At 39.3% G+C, this 25470-nt stretch overlaps 2 protein-coding genes across 3 annotated transcripts in view; one reads left to right on the top strand and one right to left on the bottom strand.

Moving 5' to 3' along the window:
* The window catches only part of IMMP1L (inner mitochondrial membrane peptidase subunit 1), a 95377-nt gene extending 73343 nt beyond the window's left edge, over nt 1–22034 (bottom strand). For both annotated transcript variants that reach the window (XM_027837777.1, XM_027837774.1), the window contains exon 1: nt 21979–22034. The gene's annotated coding sequence lies outside the window, so the exon portion shown is untranslated. The remainder of the gene's footprint in view (nt 1–21978) is intronic.
* A 113-nt stretch (nt 22035–22147) lies between these two features.
* ELP4 (elongator acetyltransferase complex subunit 4) overlaps nt 22148–25470 on the top strand; it is a 265396-nt gene continuing 262073 nt past the window's right edge. Inside the window, exon 1 of the mRNA XM_027837873.1 lies at nt 22148–22418. Coding sequence (XP_027693674.1) covers nt 22163–22418 — 256 coding nt within the window. The 5' untranslated portion in view covers nt 22148–22162. The remainder of the gene's footprint in view (nt 22419–25470) is intronic.

The raw sequence follows: 25470 nt of genomic DNA, 5'->3' as shown, positions 1-25470 counted from the left end.
TCTTATCTTTAATCACTATATATTGGCTCCTTCCCTGCTGCATAGAAACAATTGAGTATCTCCTCCATCCTTAAAAAATGCATTTGATCCTACCAATACCATTAGCTACTGTCCTTTATCTCTCTCTCCTTCACATCTAAACTCCTTTAGAAAGCTGTTTTATACTGGCTGTCTCTACTCCCTCTCTTCTCACTCACTTCCAAACCCTTCCCAATTGGGCTCCCAGCTTCACTGTTAGCTGAAACTGCTCTCTCCAAAATCACCGGTGATCTCTTAAGTGTCATATCTAATGGCTTTTTCTCAGTTCTTTTTGGACTTTCTGAAGCATTTAACACTGCTGATCATCTGCTCCCCCTAGATAACTCTCTCCTCTCTGGATTTTTATGACAAAATACTCTTTTTTGGTTCTCTTCCTACCTGACTACTCTTTTTCTATTTCCTATGCTGGATCTTCATCTAGGTCACATGCAGTCTAACCCCAAGGCTTAATCCTAAACACTCCTGTCATTCCATATTATCTCACTAAAGAGTCTCATCAACTCCTATGGGTTCAACTATCATCTCCATGCAGATAATTCCCAGATTGATGAAAGTAGCTCTAGTCTCTTTCCTGAATCACCAATTTTCCCTTATATATCTCAGATCGGTTGTCCGGTAAGCACCTCAAACTCAACATGTCAAGTCTCCCATATACGAGCAACAAAATGGCAGACTAGATATTTTTTTTCTGACACTCTCAAATCTCTCAAAATTATATGCCAAAGAAAAAGCAACTTCAGCTATCTCCCAGCTGAGTGTCTCTAGGACACCCAGAATCCAAAGGATTAAAAAAACAAATCCAAAAACCCACTCACTGACCCTCAGCTCACTCAGCACCTCTCCCCTACTTCCCAGGTTACCTGCAGCAAGGCTACAGACCTAGCAGACCTGATGACACAACACAGGCTTACATCAAAACTCATCCCCACACCCGCGTTCTCACTCCCTCTTTCCAGTGCTGCAAAGACTCTTGCTCCAGGATGCAGAAGTTTGCTTGGGGTTCAACAGCCAGCTTGACCGTAGCCCTTCAAAAATGTGAGGTTACTGGAGGCTACGCCTAAGAAACACCAGTGCTGCAAAGCTCTGAACTAGTGGTGCCAGGGAAAATAGGCTCTGAACTACCAGCATGAGGCCAGAGAATTGAGGAGAGGAGAGGACATCGCGATTGTGGGAGATTGTGCAGTACTCCACTAAGCTTGAGGGAAAGAGCACAGCAGCCAGCTGGGGCCAATTCTGATCACCCAAAAGTTGTCTGAGGCAGAGACCTGGGCTGGTAAACTGTGAATTACCTGGTGTGGGAGGAAGCTGAGACACTTTGAAATCCAGTCTCAAAGAAACCACAATCAAAATCAGTATGTCCAAAAAAGAACTTACAATCTTTCTCCACAAAACCTTTTCTCTTTAAAAAACTTCCTACTACTGTTGAGCAATCCTTCACACACTGCCACAACCCTACTTCAAGCCCTCATTATTTCTCACCTCTTCTGTCTGGTCTCCCTACCTGAAGTTTCTACTCATTCCAATATTCATATTTAGCTGCCAGAGTGATTTTTCTGAAGAGGAAGAATGACACCCTCTGCTCAATGAACCCTAGTAACTCTATATTTTATCTCTGGGATCAAATATGAACTCTTCTGGAATTTAAAGTGCTTCAAAACCTGGACCTATCCTACCTTTGCAATCTTATTCTTGACTCTCCTCACGTCACTCTATACTCCAGCTGTACTAGCTTACTTAAGAGTTCCTCACCCATGAAACTCCATCTCACATTTCTGTGCCTTTACCCCGATCGTCTCCCATGCCTGGAATTCTCTCTGTTTCCACTCTTGGTTCCCCTGATTTCCTTTAAAGACTCACTTAGTGCCCCATCTTCTTCAGGAGGCCCTTCCTGGTCTCCCCAGTCGCTAGTGCTATCTCCTCTTGGATTACCTTCCATCCATTCTCTATCAGCCTTGTATGTACCTAGTTATTTACATGTTATCTTCCCCATCAGAATGCATTCTTCTTGAGGGCAGAGACTGCTTTTGCCTTTCATTGTACCTACATGGCTTAACAGAGCCTAGCCCTTAATGTTTATTGTTGGACCAATTACTGTGAAATTCTAGTAATGTATTGAAGCTTACTCATGTCCACCTACTCATATGCTTCTCAATTGCCCTTTGAACAACTTGCAATTTGAACTCATTGGATACTGAAAAGCCTTACATCATCAATGGAAAAATAATGCTATTGCAGTGAGAAGTTTGGAGTCATTGAATGCTCTGTGCATTTTTCCAAATATAATTCAGCTTGCTGACATTTACATGTTTTAAGTTTTTCCCACCAAAGAGTTCTACTTCAATGCCATATTATGAAGTGAAGGCAACCCATGGCTCTTGAAGGCTTTGCCAGCATAGTACAAATTCTGGCAGGTTCTACCATGTTGGACAAGCTTCAAGTATAATCTCAGCAACAGTCACCATCTGCTTTCTAAGGACTAGCCTAGAAAAGTAGGGACAGACCCTTGATGGATACTTGGTGATGAATTATTTGGCCATGGAAAAACTGAAACAAAGAAAAATGCCAAATGGTCCTCAGTCCTACATAAATCCCTTTCGCAGGAACACTGACAGAAAAGTGAATACAGAAAGCTAAGAATCACATATATTTTAGCCAATCTACAAGAACAACTTAGCCACTGCTATTTCAAATATGAGATCCCTATCCAGTAACCAATAAGTAGACATACCCACTAGAATAGGGGTTCCTTAAACTTTCTTTTTGTCCTAAACCACTGCAGCAGTGTGGTAAAGAATATGGCCTCCCTCACAGAATGTTTTAAAATGTATAAATAAAATACATAGTTTTATAAAGGAAGTCAATAATAGTGAAATATAGTAAATGTTTTTCAATGAAACAAGTTCACAGACTCTAGATGAAGAATCCCCACACTAGAAGAAGTGAATCAATTAATCTTGACATTGTTACCACAAATGGAAAAAAATAAAGAAAGGATGGCTTATAGGTTCTCCCTGGAAAGGTAAATAAAATTGGTGGGTTTTATTTTACCATATATCCAAAAACAATAAGAAACGTTACTGCAAGGGATACTTGTCCATCTGTACTGCAGTGCTCACCCATGGATAAGCATTTACAAAAAGATCAACATGAAGCTAAGTGAGGCCTATGAGCCAATGGATGAAGAAGTAGTAAAATTCACGATAAGAACAACCAAATGAAATCAACATCTTTAATACTCAGTGATGTCAAAGCAAAGGTGGACAAAAGGGAAGAGGATAAAAAAAATATTTAAAAACATTGTTCAAAAGTAAGAAAAAAGGAAAACCAAAGGCTTATGGACTGTATCATGGCAACGTGTCAAGAGACAACTTTTTTTCAGGAAGAGATTTGGGAGGTTCTGGATATGATAAGCACCAAATAACATATGGAAAATAAAATTTATTATATTTTAACAGGACACCAATTGGTTAATTATGTGAGAATCATTTCCAGTTGTCTGTGTAGTCACATCACTGATTTGTTGAAGATAAAAACCAATATCAAATTTGAAAAAAGCTTCTCAAAAATCTATTATGAAATTGGGGAAATTCCAATTTGATCAATTTGAAAACACTACTGATGCTGAAAAATGGTAAATAAATCTAAGACCAGACACTGATATCCACTATTACCATTTCTTCAGGAAATTTGACGTATCACTTCATTAAACAAAGAAAAATGGTGGAAGGAAAAGCAAGTGTAAAGAAAGTCTGGTGCAGGCTCAACTGAGTAAAGTCATTCTGATGACACTTAACAATGAACTTGGTGTTCGAATTTTCCCACATCTTCTCCAACATTTATCATTTTTCTGTTCTGTCATCTTGGCCAATCTGATAGGTGTGATGTGGTACCTCAGAGTTGTTTTGATTTGCATTTCTCTAATCAATAGTGATTTAGAGCATTTTTTCATATGACTATAAATGGCTTTAATTTCTTCATCTGAGAACTGCCTGTTCATATCCTTTGACAATTTATCAATTGGGGAATGACTTGTATTATTATAAATTTGACTTAATTCTCTACATATTTTAGAAATGAGGCCCTTATCAGAGAGACTGGCTGTGAAATTCTTTCCCAATTTTCTACTTTCCTTCTAATCTTGGTTGCATTGGGTTTGTTTGTGCAAAAACTTTTCAATTTAATGTAATAGGAAAATGATAAATGTTGGAGAAGATGTGGGAAAATTGGAACACTCACACATTGTTGGTGGAGTTGTGAAATGATCCAACCATTTTGGAGAGCAATTTGGAACTATGCCCAAAGGGCTATAACAATGTGCATACCCTTTGACCTAGCAATAGCACTTCTAGAACTATATCCCAAAGAGATCATACAAATGGGAAAAGGACCCACATGTACAAAAATATGTATAGCAGCTCTTTTTGTGGTGGCAAAGAATTGGAAATTGAGAGCGTGCCCATCAATTGGGGAATGGCCGAACAAGTTGTGGTATATGAATGTGATGGAATACTATTGTGCTATAAGAAATGATGAATAGGCTGACTTCAGAAAAACCTGGAAAGACTTGTATGGTCTGATGCTGAGTGAAGTTAGCAGAACCAGGAGAACGTTGTACACAATAACAGCCATATTGTGCAATGACTAATATTGATAAACTTAACCCTTCTTAGCAATACAAGGATCTAAGACATCTCTCAAGGCCTCGTGATGGAAAATGCTATCCATAAAGAAGAAAGAACTATGGAGTTTGAATGCAGATCAAAGCATACTATTTGCTATTTTTTTTCTTTGGTTGTGTTTTGTTTCCTCTCTCCGGTGGTTCCTCCTATTGGTTCTAATTCTTACTTACAACATCACTAATGTGAAAATATGTTTAATAGGAATGTAGATGTATAGTCTATATCAGATTGTGTGCCGTCTTGGGGAGGAAGGTGGGGAGGGAGAGGGAGAAAAATTTTAAACTCAAAAGCATATGGAAGTGATTGTTGATAAATCAAAATAAATTAATTAAAAAAAAACAACGAACTTGGAATCATAATAGTTAGCATTTACATAACACTTTAAGGTTTGCAAAGCATTGTATGTGTGCTTTTTCATTTGATTTTTACAATCACTCTATAGTAAAACAGGTGCTATTTTTATCATCCCCATTTTACGGAAGAGGATAGAGCAGGATCACATACCTACTAAATATCTTGGGAAGAATCTGATATGGCATCTTTCAAACTCCACACCCAGTACTCTATCCGCTACACTACCTAGCTTATAGAAATAAGCAGACAAAAACTGATAAACAATGCTAAGGACTTTTATGACAAACGTTTTTCACCATCAATGAGAAATGGAATCACCCATTTTAAAATTGAACGTCACAAGCCCCAATGATTTATAAGAAGAAGCTGAAAGGCTATTAAAGTAAACAAAAAAGTGGAAGAACAGCTGAACTAGACCAAGTAAGTATATACAATAAGAGGCTCATAATGGAGGCATTACAATTTTAAGGGTATTGAGTGATTGATTACCTGTCTGAAACAGGTGAGGATGGTTAGGGATTAGAAAAAATCTCAAACCTTGTTACCAATATTAGTAACTATCAAATAATAATTATGCACCTACTTTTCCATATCTTCAAAATAATCTACAAGTACATTTTATTCTGGTTGATGAAGGTAAGAGAGATTTTCATAAATCACATTCTACAGCATTTTGCATCTCTATATTCACACAATCAACTGAAAGGTGTAGGAAATACAAGTGCATCATTTGTTAAGTATAAATTAGAATTTTACATTATGACCAGGTGGGATTTATACCAGGAACACAGGACTAAGTTCAATATTAGGAAAATGATCAGCATTATTGACCATATCAATAACAAAACCAAAAGAAATCATATTATTATCTTAATAGATGCAGAAAAAGCTTTTAACAAAATGCAACACCCTTTCCTATTAAAAACACTAGAAAGCAAGGAATAAATGGAGCTTTTCCTTTAAATGATAAGTAGCATCTATCTAAAACTATCAGCAAGTATTATCTGTAATGGAGATAAACTAAAAGCCTTCCCAGTAAGATCAGGGACATGGGCAGATTCCTACCATGGGACAATATCTTGTCTGTTAGCTGCAGGAATTGGTATTTCTAAAACTGAGGCAAAACAGAAAAAGTGGCCTGGGGGCAAGATCTACAAGGTATTAACAAAAACGGCTTAAATGGGTGGGCTCAAAAAAGACGCCTTAAAAATTTTAATTCTGTAATAATATAGACAAAAAAGGATTAACAGTATAAGAATATGAATCAAAGAATAAAAGTCTAGAATAGACAGAAAGGGAAGATAAATAATGAAGAAAATGTGGGAAAGGAACCTTCTCTAGATAAAGGCAAAGGAAATTAAATATTTTTAAAAAAACCCTAAAAAAATAAACTGAAGGAAAAGAAAGGGGGATTCTACTTGATGATTAAATGGGAGTTAAAAAAAAAGGAAGAGCTAATTAACTAGATAAAAGCAAGCATGATGAAGAAATAAGCAAAATTCCAAAAAGGGATAGAGGGTGGGGTGGGAGAGTGAGATGAGAGTAGAGAACTGGTGGTAATAAGATCACCTTTAAAAAAAATTCAACTAAAAAAGACAGTTTTGTATTTATAGCAAAAAAGGGAGAAAAAAATCATAACTTGGGAAAAAGACCCCTAATGTCAGAAACAGAGGAAAGTATATACCTAACTTTCATAATTTTAATTGTGAATTAGCAGTTGTTAGTGATTGTGAATAAACAACCCAATAAAATGAAAACGGGTGACATACAGAATAAAGATGATGGGCTAGACAAACAAGTTTACTATCATCAAGTGAATCTAAAAAAACAACAGTTTCATACACACACATACACATCCCTAATACTTCAACCAGTAAAGAAAAACATAGACTGATATTAATGAATATAAATTTTAAAAATTTTAAACAAAATCCTGTCAGACTACAGTGATTTATTCAAGAAAGCATTCATTATGATTAAGTTGGATTCATACCAGGTATGGAAGGATGGTTTGATATTAGGAAAGCAATCAACATAACTAATCATATAAAAACAGAAACATCCAAATCCACATGATTATCTCAACAGACAGAGAAAAAGGCTTTGGCAAAGTACAGCACTCATTTATGTTAAAAGCAAACAAACAAAAAGACCAACTTAAAAAGTATAGGCATAGAGGGACCTTTTTTAATACCACAAAAATTATCTATCTTAAAATAAAAAGGAAGCATCATATGCAATGGAGATATACTAGAATCATTTCCAATAAATACAGGAGTAAAGCAAAGATGTTCATTCTCTTCACTGTTATTTGATATCATTCTGTAAATGCTAACGACAGTAAGAAAACAAAAGAAAGAAGTTAAAATTATAAACATAGGTTAAAAGGAGAAAAAAAATAACCCTATCTGCTAATAACATGATGATGTGTTTGGAAAATCCTAGGAAAACAGTGAGGCAATATAGCTTCAGCAAAGTGCAGGCTACAACCCTCAAAAATCAACTACATTTCTATATAATGATAAAGAAGTCTAAGGAGCAATGATAGAAAGGGAAATAACATTCCAAATAACTACAAAATGTATAACATACATGGAGATAAAAAAGATAGATAACCAACAGTCATTCACCAACAGATTAACAGGTAGGTAGATATGAACAAACAGTTTTCAAAAGAACTGAAAACTATTAAAAGCTATATGAAATGCTCCAAATTACTAATAAGAGAAATACAAACCAAAGTAATCCTGAGGTTTCACCTCATACTCATCAAATCAGCAAAGATAAAAAAAAAATGGAAAGTCAATGTTGGACAAGTTGTTAAAAGATATGCACACAAGTGCATTGTTGGTGGAGCTATGAATTAATACAACCATTTGAAAAGCAGTTTGGATTTATGCACATAAAGTGACTAAAACTTGGAGATTCTACTACTAAATTTATATCCCAAGGAAGTCATTGATAAGAAGAAAGTCTCCATAAACATCAAAATATTTGTTGCAAAACTTTTTGTGGTATTAAAGAAATGGAAACAAAGTAGGTACCCGTTGATTGGCGAAATGGCTAAACAAACTGTACATGAGAGCAAATGTACTATTGCCATGTTGTAAGAAATGCAAAATATGATGAATACAGAGGTGTGGAATGACTTCCAAGAACTGATGCAGAAAGAAGCAAGCAGAACTAAAAGAACAACATAAACAATGACTAAATAATGTAAATGGAAAGAACCACCAAACAACCAAAACCGAATACTGCAGAATTGCAAAGAATAAGCACGGCCCCGAAGAAGAGATCTAAAAACACATATCCTTCAATTCCTCTGCAGAGGTGAGATGTCCAGAAGCGAAGATCATTGCATATATTTTCAGACTTTTTGGTAGACTAATTGGTTTTATTTTCTCTTCTTTTTCTTAACAAAAAAAAAAAAAATTCGTTATAAGGATGGCTTTCTGGGAAGAAAGGGATGCTGAGATAAATTTAAGTGACATAAAAACAACTCTGCATAAAAATGTATCTTTTTGAAGTGGCCCAGCAATCCTATCTGGCAGTCCTTGTAGAACCCGACTACATTAGTTTCTCAGGCCAGATGACTTGAGTTCATTAAGAACAGCTAGGTGTTTTTTAAAAAAAATTTTCTTTCTTGTCGTGGCTATCACTTCCTTGTGGTCATTCGTGTTGGGTCATTCTCCTTTGCAAAGAAAACAGAAACGAATAAAAAACTGAGTAGCAGTTTCTTCTCTGTTGTCAGTAATCTCCCTCCTCTGACCTTGTCCCAAATACTTTACATGACATTCTTCAATTACAGTTCCTGAATTTCTCCACACAAGAACACCTCCTTAATCTACAATGCTGCCCCATCCCACAAATGCCTCTACCTATCCAGTTTCTTTTGAATAAAGTACATACACATGGAGAGTCACGGATTTCACCCCATGTGATATAAGGTCAAATGTGCCTCCTTGAATTAGGGCTTCTAGTTCATCTTTCCTGTTGCCTAATCTTTGGGTATTTTATTTACACTTGGAACCATGTGCTTACTACTGGTTGTTTTCTGTGAATTTCTAAGTGTTTAAGCCGCTCATCTTCCTTCTTTGTGACTACTCTCTTTAGTATTTAACAAAGGAATTACACATAGGCGATCTTCTACCTCTCCCCAACCTTTCTGGCTTATAGTCCTTTTGATCAGATTCTCAAGACACATGGCAAATATATATGTGTATATATATATATATATACATACATATACGTATATATATATATATACACATATACACATATTTTTTACAAATATATTCTTTAGGAGCTTCTTTAACAGTTCAACCCAATTCAACAAATTATAAAGGTATTTATCCTTTACCTTATAGTAATTATCATGTTTGAATCCCCAGGGACATTCCATCATTACTAAATAGCTTAGGTACATAAGTAGTATGTGTTTTCTTTTGCTTTTTCCAAACTTGGCTTTTAAAAAATCATCTTCACAAGATGGAGGAAAATATGGCCAAGGAATACTTTTTGTTAACTTAAAAAATGAGTCTTAAAGAGACAATAATTCTCAAAAAGTTTGATATTCAAAATATTTGGTGAATGAAGTTACACACACACACACACACATATATGAGCCCAATACTGAAGTGGTCAATGGACATGAATAGTTTTCAAAAGAACTGCAAACTATAAATGAGCATTTGAAAATATGTTCCAAATCACTAAGAGAAATGCAAATTAAAACAACTAAATATTTACCTCACACCGTGCCAATTGGTAAAGATAACAAATGTTGAAATGACTGTGGGAAGAGAGTGCAGGAATATCTTGTTGGTGAAGTTGTGAACTGTTTAAACCATTCTTTTTTTTAAAATTTATTTATTTTTAGTTTTCAACCTTCACTTCCTCAAGATTTTGAGTGCCAAATTTTCTCCCCATCTCATCCCTGCCCCCACCCCAAGATGGCATGCATTCTGCATACCCCTTCCCCTAATCTGCCCTCCCTTCTATCTCTTCCCCCCCTTCTCTTATCCCCTACCCCTTCTATTTTCCTGTAGGGCAGGATATATATTAATACCCCATTGCCTGTATTTCTTATTTACCAGCTGCATGTGAAAACAATGGTTTTTTTTTAACTTTTGTTTTTAAAACTTTGGGCTCCAAATTTTCTCCCTTCCCCCCTCCCCACCCACCCTCATTGAGAAGGCAAGGAACTCGGTACAGGTTATAGATGTGTAGTCATGCAAAACACTTCCATAGTAGTCATGTGAAAAACTAAGTATATTTCTCTTCATCCTATCCTGTCCCGAATTTATTCTATTCTCTCTTTTGACCCTGTCCCTCCTCAGAAGTATTTGCTTCTGATTATTCCCTCCTCCAATCTGCCCACCCCTCTATCATTCCCTTGCTCTCTTGTCCCCTTGCCCCCTTATTTTCCTGTAGGGTAAGATAGATTTTAATATCCCATTGTGTATGTTATTACCTCCTTAAGGCAAATCCTGTGAGAATAAGATTCACTCATTCCCTCTCACCTTCCCTCATTTCTACTCCACTGTAAAAGCCTTTTCCTGTTCGTTTCATGCGAGATAATTTACCCCATTCTACCTCTCCCTTTCTCTTTCTCCCAGTATAATCCTCTTTCACCTCTTAATTTTATTTTCCAGATATCACCCCTTCATTTTCAACTCACCCTGTGCCCTCTATCTATCTATACATACATATAATTTTTTTCCCCTCCCACTAACCTAATACTGACAAAGGACTCATGAGTTACAAATATCATCTTTTCCATGCAGGAATGTAAACAGTTCAACCTTAATAAGTCCCTTATGATTTCTCTTTCCTGTTTACCTCTTCATGTTTCACTTGAGTCTTGTATTTGAAAGTCAAATTTTCTATTCAGCTCTGGTCTTTTCATCAAGAATGCTTCAAAGTCTCCTATTTCACTGAATGACCATTTTTTCCCCTAAAGGATTATACTGTTTTGCTAGGTAGGTGATTTTTGGTTGTAATTCTATCTCTTTTGCCCTCCAGAATATTATATTCTATGCCCTGAGGTCGCTTACTGGAGAAGCTGCTAAATCTTGTGTTATCCTGATAGTGTTTCCACAATACTTGAATTGTTTCTTTCTGACTGCTTGCAATATTTTCTCCTCGACCTGGGAACTCTGGAATTTTGCTACAATATTCCTAGGAGTTTTCCTTTGGGGAATCTCTTTCAAGATGTGATCAATGGATTCTTTCCATTTCTAATTTGCCCTCTGGTTCTAAACTATCAGAGCAGTTTTCCTTGATAATTTCTTGAAAGATGATGTCTAGGCTTTTTTTTTTGATCATGGCTTTCAGATAATCCAATAGTTTTTAAATTCTCTCTCCTGGGTCTATTTTCCAGGTTAGTTGTTTTTCCAATGAGATATTTCATACTGTCTTCTATTTTTTCATTCTTTTGGATTTGTTTTATAGTGTCTAGATTTCAAATAGAGTCATTAGCTTCCAATTGCTCTATTCTAATTTTTAAGGAAGTATTTTCTTCAGTAAGCTTTTGGACTTCCTTTTCCATTTGGCCAATTTTGCTTTTTAAGGCATTCTTCTCCTCACTGGCTTTTTGGACCTCTTTTGCCATTTGGGTTAGGCTATTTTTTAAGGTGTTATTTTCTTCATTATTTTTTGGGTCTCCTTTAGCAAGCTGTTGACTTGTTTTTCATGATTTTCTTGCATCACTCTCAGTTCTTCCTCTACTTCTCTTACTTGCATTTCAAAATCCTTTTTGAGCTCTTCCATGGCCTGGGACCAATTCATATTTTTCTTGGAGGCTTTGGATGTAGGAACTTTGACTTTGTTGTCTTCTTCTGGTTGTATGTTTTGATCTTCTTTGTCACCAAAGTAAGATTTTATGGTCTGACTATTTTTGCACTGCTTGCTCATGATCCCAGTCAATTACTTGAGTTTTAAACTCTTTGTTATGGTAGGGTTCTGTTTCCAGTGTGGAAAATGTACTGTCCCAAGCTTCAGGGGTTTTGTGCAGCTGTTTTCAGAGATACTTCAAGGGACTTGTAAATTTTCAGTTCTTCCAAGGTGCTATGATCAAGGGTGAGGTGTTTACTCCTTTCCTGGCCTTTGCTCTGGTCTATGAGTGACCACAAGCATTCTTTTCTGTCTTAGAACTGTAAGGAGGATTTCCTCTCCACAGCCACCACAAGCTCCACCGAGCTCCTTCTTGCCCCAGGACCACCATGTAGAACTGTGACCCCAGATCTAAATATGGCAAAACAAGAGAATCTTGCACCAGTGAAAAGATCTCTGTAATCCTCCTCTAAGCAGCCCCTCGATTCCCCCTCTGTCTGTGGGCCAGAAGCTCAGGACGCAGCCACCGCCCAGGGGCCAGGCTCAGGAACTGGAACTGAGCTTCTCTCTCTCACCGCAGAAACAGACGACCTTCTAAGTTGTCTTTGGTGTTTGTGGGTTGAGAATTCTGGAAACCACCATAGCTGCCTGTGATTCAGTCCTCTGAGGCCTGCTCCAGGTTCCCTGAGGCCTCCTTTGCCTGTGCGCCCATGTTGAACTGCGCTCCTCTCCCAGCCTGGCGTGATATACCTTTCTGATCAACCATCCAGGTTGTCTTGGACTGGAAATTTGTTTCACTCTGGTTTTTTGTGGGTTCTGCTGCTTTAGAATTTGTTTAGAGCCATTTTTTACAGGTATTTGGAGAGGTTTGGGGGAGAGCTCAAGCAAGTCACTGCTTTTACTCTGCCATCTTGGCTCCACCCCCTCAAACCATTTTTGATGTCAGTTTGTAATTATGCAAGGAAAGTTATTGACTCTCTAAACACTTTGGCCCAAAAATTGAACTACTAGGCACTGACAGCAAGTAAGCCAAAAACAGAAACTGAGCTGCATTATAGTGATAATACTACTAAGGCCTACACCTGAAAGAGAAAAAAGAAGTAGAAAAGAACCCCTATTTACAAAAAGAACAGAAGTACTTATAGCAGCTCTATTTGTAATGGCAAAGAGTTAGAAACTAGGAGAGTGCCACCAATTAGGGAATGAGTGAACAAATTATGGTATGTGAATATAATGGAATATTTTTGTGATGTAAGAAACAATAAAACTGACAGTTTCAAAGAAATCTGGGAAGAATTTGTGAACTGATGCAGAATGAAAAGAGCAGAACCAGAGAATAATTTATGCAAGAACAATATTATAAACAAAAACAACTTTGAAAGTCTAGGGGAAATCAATGACATGACTAACCCTGATTCCAAAACATGGATGATGAAGCATACTGCCCAACTAGACATAGAATGAAGTCAAGGTACAGAATGAGATATATTAATGGCCAATGGGTGAATTTGATTTGCTCAACTATGCATATTTGTTATAAGGTTTTTTTTTTTAATTTGGGGGAATGGGGTAGTAAAAAGGCAAGAGGAGATAAGAGTATGTCTCCCTCTCCCCACCCCAAAAAAAAAGGCCAGAAGGAACCACAGGATAGAATGGCCTCAAAACTTCTATGTTTAATACTATATATTTTAAAAGAAAAGCAAATTCTACATAAGTGATTCATAGTTTCATGTATACTTCTCTTCTGCTCTACAATGTATATGGAAATATTTATTTGGTGCTTATTAAATTAAAAATTTTTTTTAAAAATTACATTAAAAGAGAAAAAAGGTAAGAGCTCACCAGAAGAGAACAAAATTTAGCTTACTGCACTGCAACACCATCTACAACTTAGGAGAGGTGAAACCTCTCAAAAATGATTGTTAGAGCATTGTATCCATGGAAGAGCTGGTTGGGCTTGTTTGTACTGCCCAGAGAACTATCCTCCTATGGGCTATATTTTGCTATAACAAAAAAACTGGGAGCTGATTAAAATCCAGTTGAGTGAAGAGTTGTTTGTTTGTAGCATTCTAGTTTAAGGAACTGCTTATCATTACAATAACTTAGCAGTTCCTCAGCACATTTTTAAGAGTGTGAGTTAAAAGGGCCTTTCACTGCTTCATCAATTCTAGAGTAGAAGAAGGGTGGATTTGCTCAGCGGGATAGCAGTGAGGATCAGAAGGGAACTCTTCAGAAGAAAAGCAGCTTCCTGTAGTACAATTGTTCTGAAGGGAAGACAGTAAGGCCTACAATTCAGAGTTGTGAACTGCTCTAGAACATCAATCTTCCTCATTTATGTATCTCTCTGCTAGGTATCTTTAAGTAAGTACCTACTCTCTCCCAAGGATATTGTACATTGGTGAGAAATGGAGACAGAGGTTTATGTATGGACTGTGATGTATTAATTATTTATCTATTTGTCTTATATGAGTGTAGTTTTATATGCACATAACTATATATGTCTATATACATATCTCTTTATATTATATATTAACCGTGATGTAGTTACCTCATTTGCTTTATACTGAATAACTGTGATGTAATTATTGATTTTGCCTTGTTCAGAAAATGTTTTAAGCATTTGTTTCCTTTTCAAAGCCTAGAAAGGTAACACAGTGAGAAGATATTCTCTGCCTCCTTCCAACTGACTACGTGGGAGTTCAGGAGAAAGGAGGACACATGTTTCTGGCTATGTATAAACCAATCAATGAGGGGTCCCTGATTGCTGAGCAGGAATAGCTGATGACTCAGCATACCACGCAGAGTAAAAGTGGCAGCAATTTCCATTAGTGTCTTCTTGGCTTCAGCACTCTGGGAAGCAAGATATGGGATCAGGGTATACATATGGAGGGTTTGGCATTGGCAGGAGGGTGACCTATTTTTTCAAGATTAGAGCACAGGAGGAGAGAATAAAGGAAAATATTGAGGTCATTTAAAATACAAAATTGAGGAAAAGAAGGGCCTCTCAATGAAAGGCCTACATTTTTTTTTTTAAATTAAGTATGAGTTGAGGCCTCTGCTGAGAAAGAGGTGGCCTAAGTGTCTTAAGGAAAAAAGATCTGGATCAGAAACTGAGGGAAGACTCCATCAGGGAAAGGTAAAAATATTGGCATGCAATAGGTATAGTATGGTTGAGATTACATAACATATTTGAAATGGACCTGGTCAGCACTGTTAACTGAGTTTCTCCACAGGCATTTAGCAGAATTGGTAGGTAAATAGTAAATGTTAAAATTAATCCAGGTTTGAGGTTTGAAAAAGCATGAGTAGATAGCATTACATTGGTAGCCATGGAAAAGACACCAGTTGTTATCCTTCACTCTTTAACTCAACTAGTCCATCAGCTTTTCTGGTAGTATATATCTTTGCTGTCTTTTAAACCATTTTTGGTACACAATTCTTCCTTAGTAATATGCTACAGATCTCCCCATTCCAATCTATCTTCCACTAAGTTGCCAAAGTCAATTTTATTAAAGCCCAAGTCTGATCGTATGATCCCTCATTCAATAAACTCAAGTGGCTCTCTATTACCTCCATACCAAATATGAAGTCTTCTGTTTGGCATTTAAAGTCTTTTACAATCTGTCCCCTCCTACCTTTCTAACTTTACACTTTACTCCTCTGATATACTCTATGACCCAGCTATACTAGGCTCTTCTCTACTCCTTGTGAGGGAATCCCAATAAAGCCTCCCCCAGGCCCAATATTCTAACTTCCTTATGGGTCCCACTGAACAGCAGATATGCCCTGATTTGACCACAAAATCTGGCCTTAATCACATCACAGGTCCCCAAACTCAATCATAGGCAGACCCAATGCCCCTAGCTAGCCACTGCCCCTAGACTCAATTCTCTAACTAGCCTCTGCCCCCAGACCCAATTCACACATTTCCCAAGGAAACAGGTATGTCCATGCATTCAAACACAACTACATCATCCATCTTGACCAGACAGGATCACAATAGCTAGCCAATCAGAAAGCAGTACCACCAGGATGTACAGCAGGATGCTTGACCACCAAACCATAGAAGGGGCTCCCCTTAAGATGGTGCCTGCACAGTAATAGTAAAGAACTGACCCAGAATAAATTTCTGATGTAAAGAGGCTTATTATATATCATCATACATACATTTCCTCCCCCACCCCCCCATTTTTCCAAATGCATTGTGGGTAACCACATGTACAATTCCACTGAGGCTGGGACCCCTCCCCATTACCTAATCCCTTAACAAACCCCTCCTGCCTTTTTAATATCACATTCATATCCTGACTTCCTTCAAAATTCAAGTCAAATCTCACCTTCTGCAGATCTTTCTGTCCTCTTATTATTTGCCCTCTGAGATTACCTTTGTTAAGGGGTCTCCTGAACTTGTCCTTTTGAATTGACACATTTTCCAGAAACACTGGACCCAGAGCACGCAAACGACACTGAACGTGTCAAGGATGAAGCCCCATCCTTCCCAGCTGACATAATTCATAATTTGATATTTGCACCCCAAGCTGGACTCCCTACATGTCCCCAGGAGTCAAGACAAGCGCTGGTCAGTCTGCCCTAGACTGAGAAACTGCTTGTGCAGCTAGGAATCTTGTAGTTAAGGAGACCATCTTAACTTCATGGTCTAGCAGTTCCCAAGGGAAAAGAATGCTCCCCTTGGGAGGGGTTTAGTCTTTCTCCCATCCCTACTGCACCTTTCCTCCACCCTGGCTACTCCCATTTAGGAGGAGATTTGTTTCCTCCTCCTTCCTTTGTTGTAATCTCACAAATATGCAAGCTTCTGTTTGGATTGTGAACTCTTTGCCCTTGCATTAGGGTTCCACATGCATGTTCATTTCTCTTCTAATAAATCCAGTTGCAAAGCATGTCTCATGGACTTGTGATAGTTTTTTGGTTAACACCTTTAATGTATACTGCATATATCTTGTATTTATATAGTTATCTGTATACAGATTTTAGTTACCTGTAAATGTACGCATTTTTACAGCTTCCAAAAACCCTGATTTGATCCATCCACCCTAATTAATTCTCTTTTTTGTAGCTAAATTTCTTGAGGTCATCTATAAAAAGTGCCTCCACTTACTTTCCCTCTGTCTCTTTTCTACAACCTGGAAGTTCCAAACTCATTGTTGAATCAAAACTGCTGTCTTCAAAGTTACTATTTATAAATTGCTAAATCTAACAGCCTTTTCTCAATCCTCACCCTTATGGACCTCTCTGCAGCCTTTGATACTGTTTCCTGCCCCCTCTTCCTGGATACTCTCACTAATAAACACACCAACTATGTGCCAGGTACTGCACTAAGGATGCAAATACAAAAAACACAGTTCCTGCCCTCAAGGAGCTTACAATCTAAGGGGGGAAAACAACACATATATGGAAGCCAAAAAGCTGAGAGGCAGAAGGAGGCACCATGGGAGGGATAAAAGGAGAGAGGAATGGTGGAGAAGTCAGAGAAGTCTCAAAATAGTACAGCCAGAATTTGAAAAAAATGCTCTAAGCTATGCTCTCTCTTTATAGTTCATGGCTCCACCCTCCAATCGGAGGGACCAAGGAAGGTGATAAGAATACTAAGGTTGATGGGAACTATCCTCTCTAGGTTTTTGCTATCATTCTTACCCTATCTATAACCACTCCAGCTTCTTTTCTGGATCTTTACTCAGGCCACACCTGTGAAGTCCAGATCCTGGCCACTAATAGTAGATATCCTCTGCCTTCTCTTCTTCCTTTATACCTTACATGGTGATCTCATCAGCTCCTTCAGATTAAGTTATCATCTCTATGCAGATGTTTCTCAAATCTATTAATCCAGCCCTAATCTCTCCCGACCTTTATTATCATATCTCCAACTATTAGACATCTCTAGTTGGAGTCCCATAGACATCTTAAACTCAACATGCCCAAAACAGAACTCATTATCTTCCTCACTCCACCCAAAAACATTCCCCTTGTCCCAACTGCACTTTCAGTACTGAGGGCACCACCATCCTCCTAAGCAACCTAGTTGTTGCTAACTCCACACTCTCATACTCATAGCCACTCTGTTGCTAAATCCTGTTGATGTCACTTTCACAACTCTTGTATACAACCCCTTCTCTCTTGAAATTACCACCACACTGCTGCTGGTCCTCATCACCTCACACCTGGACTACTGAAATAGACTGCTGAATGGTCTCACTGACTAGAGTCTCTCCCTATTCCTGTCTGTCCAGCCATCGTTAGCCCAGCTATTTTCCTAAAATGCAAATATGACTAGGTCATGACCCCTCCCCCCCAAAGGATCAAATATAAAATCCTCTAGTATTCAAAGACCTTTATAATTTGCATCCCACCCCCCCACTCTACTTTTCTATTCTTATTACACTTTACTCAATCCTGTATACTTTGTAATCTAGTGAGATTGACCTCCTTGATATGCCTAGCACACTACACTCCATCTCCCAACTCTGGGCATTTTCAAATGGCTGTCCCCCATGCCTGGAATTCTCTCCCTCCTTATCTTTACTTCCTAGCTTCCCTTAAGTCACAGCTAAAATCTGTTGATGATTTCCAATTTATCCTATGTATGTCTTGCTTACAGATAATAGTTTGTGTACTGTCTCCCCAGTTTGATTGTGAATTCTTTAAAGGACTGTCTTTTGCCTCTTTCTATCCTCAGCACATAGCACAGTGCCTGGCACATAACAAGCACTTAATGTTTATTAAATAACTGCATGAACCATCCCTGAAGCACTGAAGAAGTGGACAAGAAAGTAGGAAGAATAATCTCCATTGGAAAAGGTTTCAAAGTGAGCAGTCATGGAAAAGCAAAGAGGTCAACAATATTTAATCAAAACCTAGAGGAATTCTATTCATAGTAAAAAGGGTGTTCCAAAGGGCTCAGTAAAACAGGCTTATGGAAAATCGAAGGAAAAATAAGACTGCTTTGTTTTGTTTTTTTTCACTTAAGGCAACAACTGTAAATAAACAATGTAAATAAATTGTATATAATTGCTTGCTTGTAGTATCTCCCATTAGACTGTGAGTTCCTTGAGGGCAGGAACTATCTTTTACCTCTTTTTGTATCCCCAAGTCTTAGCACAGTGCCTACCATAAATCCATTAGGAGAAAATGTATCAATTATGTTAAAATCCACAATATATTAAAAGTTGCATGGGAAGGCTATGGGTGCATTGGGCAGATCTTACATGAAGGAATTATGAGGTGATATGGATAAGAATTAGACAGAAGCAAGCATAAATGAGTTGTAATCTACAATAATTGAAAGTGTACCATATAAGACCATAAACTCAAAAGTACCAAAGTATGTTTGAAATCAAAGAATACTAAGTCTCATTTCAAAATACAGGATGGAACTGCTATAAGTTGGCAAATGGGTTTTGCTCAGTAGAAGACTTGAACTTTACAATACAAGCAAACCCTTTTATCATTGCGTTCCTAACAGCTCTCTGCTCTCCTAGCAATTCACCCTTCACAGAATTGCCAAAATAATTTATCTTCTTAAAACACAAGTCTGACCACATCACTCACCTCAAAAATCTTCAGAGGTTTCCCATTGCTTCTGGAATAAAATACAAATTTCTTAGCCTGACATTTAATTTTCTGTTGTCTTTACAATTCTCATGATTGAGCAAAATATTAAAACTACAGGTCTATACAGAATTGAATGTCCATTTTTCATTTTTGCCATGAAACTTCTTGGTTTTAATTGCATAGTTCCTACCAAGAAACTTAGCAGAATCCTGGGATGTGCTACTTCAGCTTGAGCTTGTCTTCCTTCTAGGTTGAGCCCGGTTGCTACCTCCTCAGTAAAGATTTCCAGGATTCACTTAAAAATGCTCTCCTTTCTCAAATTACTTTTTAATTACATGTCTATTTTAAAAGGTTTTGCCTACTGGCCAAAACACAAAAGATCAATTTTATATATTCCTATGATACCCAGCCTTAGTGGATAGTGAACTAACTTCAAAGGAAAGAAGACCTGGGTTCAAGAACCTTCTCTGGCACCTTACGAACTGTATTTGTGACCATGGGCAAGACATCTTACTTCTCAGTGTTGTAGGCAGAGGGGTGGCTCTGCCCTGGTAGAAGGCATTTTCTCAAAGAAGAGTTCCTGGTGACAATGAAATTACAGATCTAGTCCCTATCCCTAGGATTTCAATAATGCTTTAATACGTATATATCTTTTACTTCTCTATCTAAACTGAAAGTTAGGGTATCCCATCAGTTCCAGCAATCAAACAAAATTTAAACAGTTAAAACCCAAAGGAAGTCAAGACTAGGGCAGGAAGACTCCCTTGTTTTTTAAAGAAATATGTATGTAAGAAAAGCTTGTTAAGAGTAATGTCTATAACATTTCAGGTCAAACACAAGCTCTATGGTTATCAAAACAGCAGTGAACACCAGTTTATATATTAGAATGTTCTGAATTGACAGCCTCTGAGGTTGATCTCAATGTTACAGTACATTTGCACCACAAATTTTAGTTCAGTATACTTTGTTCTGTATTTAGCATAAGTTCAAATGCATTGGTCTTTTCCCACTACATTGAATCACCTGTGCAATGATCTCCCCTAAGTCTGAAGGGTGAATAATATTTTGGTTTTTTGACATCATTTGTATAGCCTCTCAAATAGCAAGCATAGTGCTGTAGGCACTTAAGAGGTACTTGCAAAATGCTACTAAAGTAAAGATTTGTAGTGGTGAAATTTCAGAAATGGTGGTTTCCCATAGCTTCAGCACCCGTTGAACCTAAGTGTTGATGAAAATGCTTCAAAAGAAAAAGAAAATTCACCTACGACAGAAAAATACAATTCCACACAAATGAAAATTTCATTTTCCACGCATTTTAAGTACAAAACTCCTTAAAATACCATATTGACTAAAATACTGCATCCTAAAATCAGGAAGGCATAATTTGAGATTTTTGACTAGCCATAAAGTGTTAAAAAAAAAAAAACAAAAAACAAAAAAATAAAATAAAAAACAGAAAACAAAAAACAACCGGCTCATTTTGAAAGGGCAAAGTTAAAAAAAACCAGATAAAGGGAACCATACGGCTACAAAGTATGCACGAATTTTTCACACATTATAAATTCTCTATTCTAATGAGGCAGCTCGCAGTTCAAAGTTCACCTATAATCACGAAAGAAAACACATACACCTCTAATTCTTTATGTCAATTTTGGGGGAAAGATACCAAAAGTATTTTGGTTGTTTGCAGCTGCGTTAACAGTAAAAGACAATTAAATGTGTGAACGAGGCTCTGTCAGGGTAACACTTGCATTCACACACCTCCTCACCAGAGGATCTCCAAGTGTTTCAGAAGCACTAATTAAAATAAACTAAAAGCGTCTCCCGATAAGTGGAGAGGTCAGGCTGTTTCTTCGGCCCGGCGCCCGGGGGTCAGGAAACCCCGCGTGGGCTCCTTTCCCTCCACGCCCCTCGGACCCACGCTCCGAAGTCGTGGGCTCTCCAGCCCCACGTCCTACCCCCACCACAGCCTCTTAAGTTACACACAACAAACGGTAAGGCTTCTGCGGCGCCGAGCAGCACCAGGGGAGCAAGTTTCCACACTGGGATGACAAATCCCAGGTCCTGCCCTTCCCCCCCCCCCAAAAGAAAGAAGTCACATCCCCCCCCACCCCCAGCCCCAAGTTCAAGGTCTTTCATTCCAAGATCCCGGCTCAGCCGCGCGGAAAAAGGGAAGGCTCTTGCCATCGGAAGCCCGACCTAGGTTTCTAACAAAGCATCCTCGGGCGGCAGAGAGCTCATCGGGACCCGACTTGTTCCCCCACGGAAAGGGGACGAGGAAAGGCCCCGAGGCGGTGGCTCCCCCTCCCCGCGCCGGGTGGAGAAGGGAGACGGTGCAGACGGCGATCCGGGGCGACGACAACCCCTCCCTCCACTCTTTCTGTACTTCGGGATCTCCGCCTCGGCCCCTGACAGGCCTTGACCGCGGCTGCCCCCTCAGGCTCGGCCTCCAGGCTCCCCCAAACTCCCCTCACCCGACACTCGGCTCTCCCCCTAGCACTCTCACCTGGACCCAACAGGCGTCCACAAGTCCACGAGCCAATCCCACTTCTCAGCAACGCGCTACCTGATTGGCGTTCGGAGGCAGGAAACCCGCGATCCATTGGCTGGATGTGCTACAGGAGGCGGGGCGGGGCGGGGCAGGTCCCGGCTCCCAGAGTTCCGCTAGGGTCAACACGGGGAGAAACAAGATGGCGGCCTTGACAACCGGCGTCGGCGGTGCCGGGCGAACGGCAGCGGGAGACCCGAGGGCGGCGATGGCAGCGGCGGCGGGAGGCGACGAGACGGACAGCGGCGGCGGCTGCAGCTTCCGCAGGAAGGGTCCCGCGCCCGGGAGCGGCGGCAGCGGCGGCGCTCGGCTGCGCTCCATTGCGGGGACGCGGCCGTCGGTGCGGAATGGACAGCTGTTGGTGTCCGCCGGCCTCCCGGCCCTGGACCAGCTCTTAGGTCGGTCGGGCGGTTCGGAGCGGAGGTCCGCGCCCAGCGGATGGAGGGAGGGAGGGAGGGCGGCCCGAGGCCAGGGGCGTGGGGTGGGGAGGGAGTGAGAGTGTCAGTGGAACGTAGGGATGCTCCAGCCCAGGAGGTTCTCAGCACCCCCGCTGAGATTCTCTTCCTCCCCCGCTGAGGTTCTCCTCCCAGATGTTCTCTTCCCATCCAGCCTGAGGTTCTCCCCCTAGATGTTCTCTCCCTCCCCTGCTGAGGTTCTCCCCCAGATGTTCTCTTCCCCTCCAGCCTGAGGTTCTCCCCCACACGTACTCTTCCCCTCCAGCCTGAGGTTTCCCCCCAGACGTTCTCTCTCCCCCTCCCCCGCTAAGGTTCTCCTCCCACATGTTCTCTTCCCCTCCAGCCTGAGGTTCTCCACCACATGTTCTTTTCCCCTCTAGCCTGAGGTTCTCCCCCACATGTTCTCTGCCCCTCCAGCCTGAGGTTCTCCCCCAGATGTTCTCTCCCCCCACTGAGATATTCTTTCCTTCCCCAGATGTTCCTCCAGCCCAGCCTCAGATGTTCTTCACTCCCTCCCCCAGACCAAGATTCCCCCCAGATGTTCTTCATCCATCCCCCGCCAGCCTGAGATGCTCCTCACTCCCCGTCGGTCTGAGATGTTCTTTACCTGCCGGCTGCCTGAAATGTCTGTTCCCTTCCTGAGGTGTTCCTCCCTCCTTCCCAACCAGAGATCGTCTTCACTCACCCCCCATCCTGTGTCATTCTTCACACTCCCTCAGTCTGAGATGTTCTTTTACCCCACCCCGCCCCCATTGGAAATATTCCCTCCCCTCAGCCAGAGGTGTTCTCCTCCTGGAGTTTGGAGGTTCCTGGGAGCCAGGTCCTTTCAGCCCAGGTGACACTGTGCCTGCTTCCTGCATTGCCTTGTCTGGGGGCTGAAGATCTCCTAATCTCGAGCCTGCCGGTGTGACCTGGGCCACATCACTTCCCATGCCTGGACCCCAGTTTCCTTGCCTGTAAAAATGAGGGATTGGCTTAGGTGACCTCAAAGGTCAAAACCTGCCGTCCTCCAACTAGTTAGTTTCCTTACAGAAAGTAAAAAAAAAAAAAAAAAATGAACTTCTCACCCCGCCCCAGGCCAGCTGTGGTTCTTCCAAGTATTTAGTAATTAAATGAACCTTCAGATTTTGGATTGTTGGTTTCCCTCCAAGCTGCAGATCCTTTGGGCAAGTGCTCCCACTATTAAAAGGGTTTCCCTGTCATTTTCCACAGTGCTCTTTATGTTGGTGTGCTCTTTAGAGCCATAAACTTCAAAGGACAATCTTCTTGCCTTAGGTAGGTTCTAGGTACCGGATCAGTTTTATGACTTCTTACGCATTATTTTTAAAAGAGGAAGCCCAACTCTTGCTTTTCTCTTGTCTTCATGGAAGTTTGAAAGAAAAGCTTATTCTTAGTTTTCCTGTCTTTGTTAGACATTCAGGAGGCATAGTAATACAATCTACAATTAGTAGACAGGTAGCAGAAACTGGAAAGAATGGGATTAGGAAAACTGCTGCTTTTAAGTAAAGTGAGTATAGATTATTCCAGGTTGAAATGTCACTTCTTCAAGTTAACTCTTGAGCGTGTTTTGTGGTTAATTATATATGCCACTCCTTATTCCTGCCCTTCATTTCTTTTTTCTCCCTTTAAAAAAAAAAACTGATACTATTCAGATGTTAAGTTTAGACCTGAGGAAAGGGAGATCAGCTGCTAACCAGAAAGGACATAGCTACTTGCTTCTATTCTTTCATTTGCATGTCTTAAAACCTGCTTACTCTTCTGACCACTAGTATTTTCACTCAATGGCTTAATCCTGTTATTAGCTTCCTGAGTATCACGATAAGTGAATAGAAAGTGATCCAAATATATCTCCATTGCAGATCCTAATGTTTATTTAGGAAATTAACCCAACCATGCACACTCCTATTTTTTTTCTCTTGTGTTCCTCGTTTTGTATTTTGTCCAGTTTTTGAGCTTTAAAAGTTGGAAGCTATTCCATAGGGCTCATAATTGTTTAACATGGGTGAGTGACTTCATTCACATAATCCAGAAACTGCCCAAACAAAGGTAGGAGTATAAAGTCACATTTATGTTTTTCTGGTTGTAATTCTCCATCAACAGCAATATGAAGGAAGGAATTAGAGTTCATATAAGACCCCCAAAAAGAGATTATGTAACATTAGCGCCCTTTTTGTTTTTGCTTTATCATCAGTTTTCTGAATCCATGTTTTTCCTTTTAAGGAATTTCTAAATGAACATTTCAGCTTCTGTGGTGTGATTTTTATCCATTTCCTAGAATTGTGCAGCACAGAATCATAAGAAATTTATTTATCCTCAGAAAAAGTATAGTTTAAATGTGGTTTGTTTTACCTTCTAACTTGAACTTTTTTTTTGTTACACATATTTCATTGTGTGGAGAGAAACTGGCATTTCTAAATATCACTTAGAATATAGCCATTCTGCATTTAGTAATAATTCTTAAAATATTGCCACTTTTCATATTCTCTATTTCCCCCAGTTTCTATTAATCTGCTATTCCTTGATTTCTTCTGCTATCTTCTAGAAAGAGTAATTGGCAACATGGTTTAAATATTGAACCTTAGATTAATCAGGTTGACTAAAATCTTTACAGATATTTCATAAAGTATCAGGTGTTATCCAAGAGAAGTATACCACAGCATATGGTTGCATATGTGCTGAAATAGAAATTCAAACACTAATTTAAAGCTTTTTCAGACTTTTTATGCTAGGTAATTATTTTAAACTAGCATGAGGGCATGACTCAACAGTAAATCCAACAACCCCTGTGAAAATGAACATTGATTACAGTGAACAAAACAAGAAAAGGTTGTTTAATTAATAAGATCTTTTATTGAAATATATTTTGCATGTATGCATTTGCCTCCACAGAAGTGGAAAGTAATTGTTATACTAAAAAGAATTACTACATTTAGAACAACTGTTGTATATAAGTGATCTAGTTGCTATTAACTTTTCTTAAGTGACGTTTTTGTGA

Source organism: Vombatus ursinus, unplaced genomic scaffold (genome assembly GCF_900497805.2).
Source record: "Vombatus ursinus unplaced genomic scaffold, bare-nosed wombat genome assembly UNPS02014822.1, whole genome shotgun sequence".
Taxonomy (NCBI): domain Eukaryota; kingdom Metazoa; phylum Chordata; class Mammalia; order Diprotodontia; family Vombatidae; genus Vombatus; species Vombatus ursinus.
The sequence above is the reverse complement of the archived record's forward strand: the minus strand, read 5'-3'. Positions and strand labels throughout refer to the sequence as shown.